Source organism: Perissodus microlepis, chromosome 13, assembly GCF_051167445.1.
Source record: "Perissodus microlepis isolate ML-2025 ecotype Zambia chromosome 13, ASM5116744v1, whole genome shotgun sequence".
NCBI lineage: Eukaryota > Metazoa > Chordata > Actinopteri > Cichliformes > Cichlidae > Perissodus > Perissodus microlepis.
Window position 1 is genome coordinate 16,501,446 of NC_140473.1, and position 8,120 is coordinate 16,509,565.

General features: G+C 42.2%; 1 protein-coding gene across 1 annotated transcript; it reads right to left on the minus strand.

The window, feature by feature from the left end:
• Positions 1-634: 634 nt before the first annotated feature.
• On the minus strand, positions 635-6,281 carry LOC146374963 (leucine-rich glioma-inactivated protein 1-like). Its single transcript, XM_084947633.1, has 8 exons — positions 5,378-6,281; positions 5,095-5,166; positions 4,462-4,533; positions 4,259-4,330; positions 3,365-3,436; positions 2,760-2,929; positions 2,502-2,666; positions 635-2,368 (listed from the first exon to the last, which is right to left on the minus strand). Exons 1-8 carry the CDS (start codon positions 5,572-5,574, stop codon positions 1,551-1,553), a joined length of 1,638 nt encoding a protein of 545 aa, XP_084803759.1. The 5' UTR covers positions 5,575-6,281; the 3' UTR covers positions 635-1,550.
• Between the last annotated feature and the right edge of the window lie 1,839 nt (positions 6,282-8,120).

Genomic DNA, 8,120 nt, shown 5'->3' on the forward strand with positions numbered 1-8,120 from the left:
AGTAGTTCTCCAGGCTTTCTGAAGGTCCCTCGCCATCCTTATTTGGACACTGAAACCACAGAGCCTATGAACGATGTCAAAGATCACAGTTTGACAGGCATAAAATAGTATTTGTGTACAAATAAGATGTTTCCCAAACAGTTATTGCTTGAAAAATGACTTTAAAAAGGCCTTGAAAAATTCTAAGACATGTGGAGGACAAAAGAAATGGAAGGCATACATTTTTTTAACCAATTAACAGTATCTGAGTGTGATGTCATTACGAAACAGAAAAAGAAATCCAGCAAAGACCCGACACAGGACCAAAGAGATTCAAATGGCCCTTCAGTTGATCCATTTGCTCTTAACTGAAGCTTGATCAGAGGTCTCAGTGGAAGGATGGCTGTGAGAAAGCCATTCTTAGGGAAGGGTGAAGTGTGCCAAATTACAGAAGAACTGGACTGAAAATCTTAACCATTTTTGATGTATAATCAGTTCCATGTATGTTTGAATAAATTGCCCTTTCCTATCAAAATATAAAGAAATGAGGATTGGCTCAAGACTTTTGCACAGTACTTTAGATATGCTGTTGTGTTTTTGGCTTTAAGTATGTCACACTGAAGACATATCATGCTACACAGCACTAGCAGGGAGCTCCGATGAAATGTTAAGCTTTATTGACTCTAAATTGCATGATATCAATCCTAATTATGACACAGTCAGTCACATTAGTCAAAGGTAAAGCATTATGACAAATGTCCTTCGTTTCAGTGCCCAAAAATGGTTGAAAATACCTTCAATAGTTCCCAGTTGTGAACAGCTGTATTTTCAATACTTTAAACATTATGCAAACTATTACAATAAAAGCATAAGCTGCAAGGATATACAAGTAGACTCTAACCTTTGATATTTTCCGAATCAAAGGCATCATTTCAAATCATTCTCCAACAATTATCTAATAATGATCTGTCGCGGTCGTTGGTAAACTCTTAAAAACTCTTAAAAGCTTCATTTACAAATGGAAAGACAGGAAAAATGTAAACATTTCATTTTGGCAGATTTCTTCAGTTAAACATGTTAATAGGTTAAAAAGTACAATTTCATTTGTTTCTGTAGATAAATATATGACATTAGAAATGTATAAACATTGAGTGACACAAAAGGCTGAACACACATTAAAAATTAAAAAGTTACTGGCCAGTGTTAGATGTATTAGTGAACATAGATCTGTATTTATTGGGATGGGACGGCCCGTGTAAGGCCCTGGTCATGCATTAATGACTTGACAACATATGCGATCTAATCCTAACTTGAGGTGCATGCACTGGACTCAAAATGCATCTCGGTCATATGCTTGGTTGAGATGCATACATTTATCCTTTAATCTACTGCGCACTAATTTAACTAGAAGAGTTTGAAAATCAGTAGGAGTAACGGCTGCTGTTCTCAAGTTAGGATCAACGCTTTCTGAGTTGTTCAGCACTGCATCTGCTGCAACAGCCTGCTGTCTAGACAAAAAAAAAATCACAAAATTCACCCACCAACCAATCTGCAACAGAAGAAAAATTAGCTCAGTTGCTCAGATCGATGATCCGGTGCTCATAGATCTGAGTTTTCCCTTTGAAACTGGAGGCCAGCAGGAATTGACGGTTGTCTATGGAAACTGGAGAGAAGGCCCTCGGTGCCTGTATGTTCAGCTCCTGAAATCGAACAAATTCGCCCTTCTTGGCATCCCAGCGGTAAACCTGGGTGAAAGAGTAATCGCTGCCAAGGATGGCGTATTGCCAGTTTCCCACAGCGAAGGGCTGGAATACCATGGAGCCACGAGAAGGCATGGTCTGCAATTCCCTAAAGAGGGCCCCGTCCCAGCGCATCACTTTGGAGTCACCAATGAAGCGCGTCAGGCAGATATACAGGTCGTTTTTGACCTGGAAATGCTTCACAGCGTAAACATCCTCCATCTCTGGGATGTCGGTGCGCCTGTCAAACATCTTGGTGCCTTTATTCCACTGGTAGATGACGGGCCTCTGGGAGCTGCTGGACAGGATCAGGTGAGGCTTGGAGGAGATCTCCATGTACTCCACATCGGTGTCCCGATACCACTGGTGGAGGGACTGATGCCAGTAGAAGCCATTGCCGTTCCACTTGTAAATGGTGGTGGACCCGGCCTTGGAGCTGTCTGCTATGACGAAGAAGAATTCGCCATCGATGCGGAACGTCTCAACGTCGTTTGGTTTGCGGATTCGCAGGATGTCGATGCCTTGGAGCTTGATGAATTTGTTAGCGGACGTGTCACGCTTGTAGATGTGCGAACCACCAAACAGCTGAGCCACAATGATAAAAAGCTGGTTGTCAATGACCAGGGGTTTGCAGACCACCGTGGATGTACCTGGTGAAGCAGAAGACAGGATTAAAAAATAAATATCTTTCACCTCCAATAATTATCTCCATTGAGAGGTTTGAATCACCCCTCCTTTCAAACTTGCACAGCCCTTTCCCAAAAAAATGCATCTTTCACTTACTCTCAATAAAATCAAAGTTTCTGAAGACCATCTCCACGTGATCCCACTCTAGAAAGCTGCACTTCCCACTGAAGGGCTGAGCGAACACAACGTACTGGTCATTCCCAAAAGAAAATGCTTCCACTGATATGGAGTTAAAATCCATGGACTGGTAGGATTCAAACTCTGCAAGTGAAACAAAAAACACCCACTTGAAATAACTTTTTTTTTAATCCAGTGAAACTTTGAGAGAAAACAACTGTATTTATTGTACTCCACCTGTGGTGATGCAGTCGAATGACTGTGGCAGGAGGTCGTTGATCTTTTTGTCGAGCTGCGAGGCCGGGCCTTTACAGTAAATCTGATCCACGGTGGCATTGGTGCTGTATATCCACTCCACCAGCCATTTGAGCTTGCAGTCACAGGTGAACTGGTTCCCCCTCAAGTCTCTAAAGGGAAAAGACCACCAAACTAAACTCCGCATGCTGTATTAAATGCATTCAGAAAGGCCTCTGCTTTATGAATGCATTTAATTCCCAAAAGCTGGAGTTACTGAAGTGTGACTACTGTTAGCGTTGCTCTGTGGCCCTCACAGCTTCAATCTTTGCCCTCATTATCATCAAGGGGGACTATAAAGGAGAACCGGACATCTTCAGTGGGTGATAGATTGCAAACTTATCTCTTTCCTCACTGCTGCATGCAATTTTAATAGCGTTAAAAGCACCAGCTGCCCACACATTTTTCGAGCCTCGGCTGAAGTGGAATAATGATACAGTGTTCTATATATAGAAGGCTGCACAGAAATCTCATTTATCTCAGTAGCACGCATGTAAATTGAAATGCAATGAATCTCTTTGTTAGGCAAAGGTAAAATTCATACTTACACTTTTGTCAAAGCCTCGAGACCCTTGAACAAATCTTTGGGCAGCGTCTCAAGATTATTGTAGGCCAGACTCCTGAAAATAGATAAAAAATTGTGCTTAGTTTCTGGTTTCCACATTGATTATATGTGCATCCCCCCCTCCCCAAATTGTGCTTAGTTTCTGGTTTCCACATTGATTATATGTGCATCCCCCCCTCCCCATAGCCACACCATCTCAAACTATTAAATAATAATCTGTTTATGCAGTATTTCTGTATGTACACAGATATCTGTTAAGAAGCTTGGGGCACATATTGCCACCCTGGAGAGTACAGCAGGAACATTGCTTATTGTGGGTTTGAGGAAACATTAAGCTATTTTTAGCACTGCCTCCTCAGCCATTTTATGGCTTTCTCTGCTACAATGAAGACGGTGGAAAAAAGGCTTTTTCCTGTTGAGAAGACTTGTGTAGTATTTTATAAGTTTCTTTAGAGCCTTATCTTAAATATTATTGCATCAATAAAAGAAAATCTCAGAGCGTTTTTACTTATAATGTACTTTCACAAATCTGTAATGAAAGAATATTATACTTTCATTTACAGTGGACATTGACGGTGGCGGGATTTGCTTCGTAATCATATTCATAACAGCTGCACAATGTTGGGAGAAGTGTCTATGTGGCAATACAAGTTGCGCAATAAAAACTGTCAGCGTTTTACTGGAACAGTGCTTGTCTGCACCTGCACATAGATTACAATGTCTGATGCAAATGAGAGAAAGCTTCTCTTGTTCTCCCTCTTAAAGCAGGTCATCAGTGATTAGATTTTTAAATGAAATAGATCACAAAATTAAATCCCCATGCAACTGTAGTGTTTCTTTCTTTAATACCTCTAGTAAAAAAAGAAAAAGTACTTACAGGTGTACTAAGGTTTTCAGTCCACGAAAAGCATGCGCTGATATCGAATTGATTTGGTTGTTTTCAATGAATCTGAAAAGTTGTTGGATAAAATGCAGGAGACGGGAGATAATGTCAGGGAAATGCAACAAAACAATCACAAAATCAAAAACAAAAAAAAACAAAAAACCAACTTTAAGGATAATTTTGTACCAGCTACTCACAGATATTCTAGGTGAGGAAGACCAATGAATGCATCCTCATTTATAGATTCCAGGTTGTTGGCTGTGAAGAGGCTGCATGGAGAAATCTCAAGTTAATATTTTTACTATTCAGGGTCAGCGAGTGGATAATAAAAATACATCTTGCCTAATAGAAAACCATTGTTGCTAACTGTAAACCACATACTTTTAAGACACGGATCTGTGCTCTCTGAGGATTCCTGCAGGCCTGCATGTCTGTTTTTAGACACACAGTGTCTCTGTCAGTACTCCACCCAATGAGGAAATGAATTCCCTCATCAAAAGAAGGAATTACCCGTAAATTACTGGATTCACATTATTATACACAGAGACATTTTAATGCAAGGCTTGGAAGAAAGCCTAGCAGAGAGATTTAAAATCACCATGCCATGAAAAGGGATGCAGGAAAACCACGTTTTCAGCAAATGATTTTTTGGGTTTAAGGCTTCTCCAACCTAATCAATAGCCACAGCAACACCCATTCTATCATAATGTGTAGCATCATTGAAGGGGGAAATGTCTTGAACATTAAACATGGCGTTGATCAGCTCACTGGGGACCGACAGAGTGCAAGAAAAGCAAGAAAAAAGTAAAAACTCCTAAGAGATTTCTCACAGGAGATGCAGAGCAGGCGTGAGGATGAAGCTCTCTTTCGGAATTTCAGTGAATTCAGACTTGACAAATGATCTGTGGGGGGAAAAACACGACACACACACGCATACTGTTTAGGCTTACAGCACAGACTGACGATCACTTATTGCAGTCTGTTCCTTGGATATGCAATTATTATGCAGCACTGGCGGAAAAATCCACGTCTTAACCAGCAGGTAGAGCTAAGCATGTTGCGTTCATCGCTGCGGTGGGTTTTTATTTCAAAACAATATTGAATAGAACTTACAAAGATGTGATTTCTCGGGGAAAGCTGCGAGGGATGAGTCCTGCGCTTTCGCACAGCGCGTTATCTTTGGAACATGTACACACTAAGGGACAGCGAGGCGGCTTGGGTCTCCTGCTGTCCACTAGAAGTATAACTGACGCCACCACAAGTAAGCCGAGCCAGAGCGATCTGCTGGGTATCTTGTGTGTATGTTCCATCCTTGAGATCCGCAGCGGGCACAACTTGCGCGTCGAACAGCCCTACACATGAACCAGGGTCTCCGCTGTGGTTCCTCTCCCACCGCTGCTGCAGCCGCTTCTGCCTGGAGGCCACGCGAATGTCCGCTCTTGTTTATCTCCGTGCGCCACCGCCGCTCTGGAGGTGATAAAACCGGGCGACCCGTGCGCCCACAGCGCCGTAATTACACCGAACCTCCAGACGAAAAGAAATCTAAACCCTCCGAGACAAAAGCAATAATAATAAATATATAATGTGACGCTTGCTGTGGAGTCTTGAAGCTCAGGAATATTCCAGCTGGCTCGGTGACAAACGCGGTGTGAGGGCAGGTGGGGATCCCAACGGGAGCAGACGGAGCATCTTCATCCAAAACCACGCCTATGATTTCAGCAAACGCCACTCTCTTCGTGTCAGGGTCTTGGAGGATTCCGCCCAATGGGCAACGGAATTGTGCAATTTTTTTCGTGAATCAGCGGGAGAAGAAGAAGCTCTGACATGAGCCAGCGGACTGTCGTCTGTGGCGCAGACGCACACGAGCTTTCTATGCGGGAAGCGGATGGGAAACCCGCTGACAATTAATTGTGATTATGGAAATGTAGCTGCAACATTTGGCTCAAAACCAGATGTTGACTGTCAAAACGCTGCCGTTACAAATCACGCGTTCTTTAGTGCCGATAAAGTCACCGAAACTTTGTGCTTTCTTAAATATTCCCATATTTGTAAAATGTTGTGGGTATATTTCCTGGTTTGCACTCGGTTTCCATGACGACTGGAGGATGCAAAGTATTTCTGACCTGTGGTGGAGGGGTGTGGGGAAACCCTCCTGTCACTCTGACATCTGTTCTGCCTCAGTACCATCCCCCTCATCCTCTTAAACAAAGGGCAGGTTAAACGGTCCCTAAAATACACTCGTCTCTTTTCATGCTTTAATACTGTTGCAAGCCACCACCTTCACAGTTTTATTGCAGTTTTCTCTTAATCTTCTGTGCCAGACACTTGCTTTTTCAGGAGGGTGCTCTTGGAGCCCTATAAGGCTGTCATCATATCATTTCTTACTTCTGATTAATATGTTTACTCACTGTGGCTGTCAGGCCTGCATGCTTCTGACCCATCTTGGTACAAATATGCCCAGGGCTTTTGAAAACTGCACAAATACTCACATGATTACAATACTTGATATCCTGCACATGTTTACAGTGATATTACTAATGCAGGAGAATTAGAGGAGCGTGATCCTCCTCTGGGAGGTTTGAAAAATGAAGTTGGGAAGAATGAAGCTATTAGGCTGCTTCTAAGAAGTATCAGCAGCTGCTGAACCAGGGAGAGAACAGTGGATATTATTGTGTGTGCTGCAAGATGTTGTGTAGTGTCTGTGCTTCATAAATGTCACCATTCATCACCAGAGTAGGACACAGACTTTCCAGTAACAATATGACCACAGTGAGTCAAGTGTTTCTCACTTTTTAATATGTATTTGGAGTTTCCTGCAATAAACACTGATCACTGACTACATTAGACTACTGTGTAATATTTTGTAGATTTCCCCTTTTTCACCCAAATAGCCTCTCTCCTAAGTCAGGGCGTTGACACAAGACCTCTGTGGGTGTTGTGTGGTTTAGGGGTGGAGTCTCAGTGGATCAGCCCTGTTCTGGCACATCCCCCAGATGCTCTTGCATTGAGATCTGAGGAGTTTGGAAGCTGGGGTGGCCTTTGTTGTGTTATTTGAGCCATGCCATAACAGTTTTAGCAGTGTGACATCATCCTGATGGGAGATGCTGTTCCTTTGGGCACTGGTATGAAATGCTGGAACAATGTTTACATGGGTGGTAAGTGTCACTGTAGCATGATGAATCCAAGGACTCAAGCAGAATAATGCCCGTGTAACAAATTATTCAGCGTTACTAACTTCACCTTTCAGTGCTTTTTAAAATATTGTTATTGATCATTGTTTGGGCCTGTATTAGCTTGTGACCTGACTTATCTGCCCCTTTACCTAAAGATGCATGAATAAAATTATATTATTTGTGGAGATGTTCAATCTTCACCCACTGGCTGTGGGTAAAATAGAGCCATTCTGTCTGGCAGTCTACACAAATGAGCTGAACTCCCCACTAGAGGGAAATGCTGAGCAAGGTAGATATGTTTAGTTGTCAGGTGGACTCACTAGCTTCATAAAATTCTTTCTCTAAGATTTACACCTTAAGGGGAAGAGAGCATCATCCACAGGGAGCTTTTCTATATGACTATCAAGATTTTAAATTGCTAGAGGCTCTCCCGCTCTGATCTTGAGCAAACTGAGTGAATGCACTTGTTTTGCAGGTCTGCCATCTTGTCAGCCCACAGAGTAGGCATACCTCCTTTAATGTGATAGCTTTCATCTTGGCTTCATGGACCTTTGTGAAACCTTTACAAGGAGTTCTGATGATGTGTAATTACAACAAAACACACATACACAGACACCCAAATAATAAAGAGAAATATTGATAGATAAAAATTAAATTATATGAAAAATGTAAACAAATAAAGC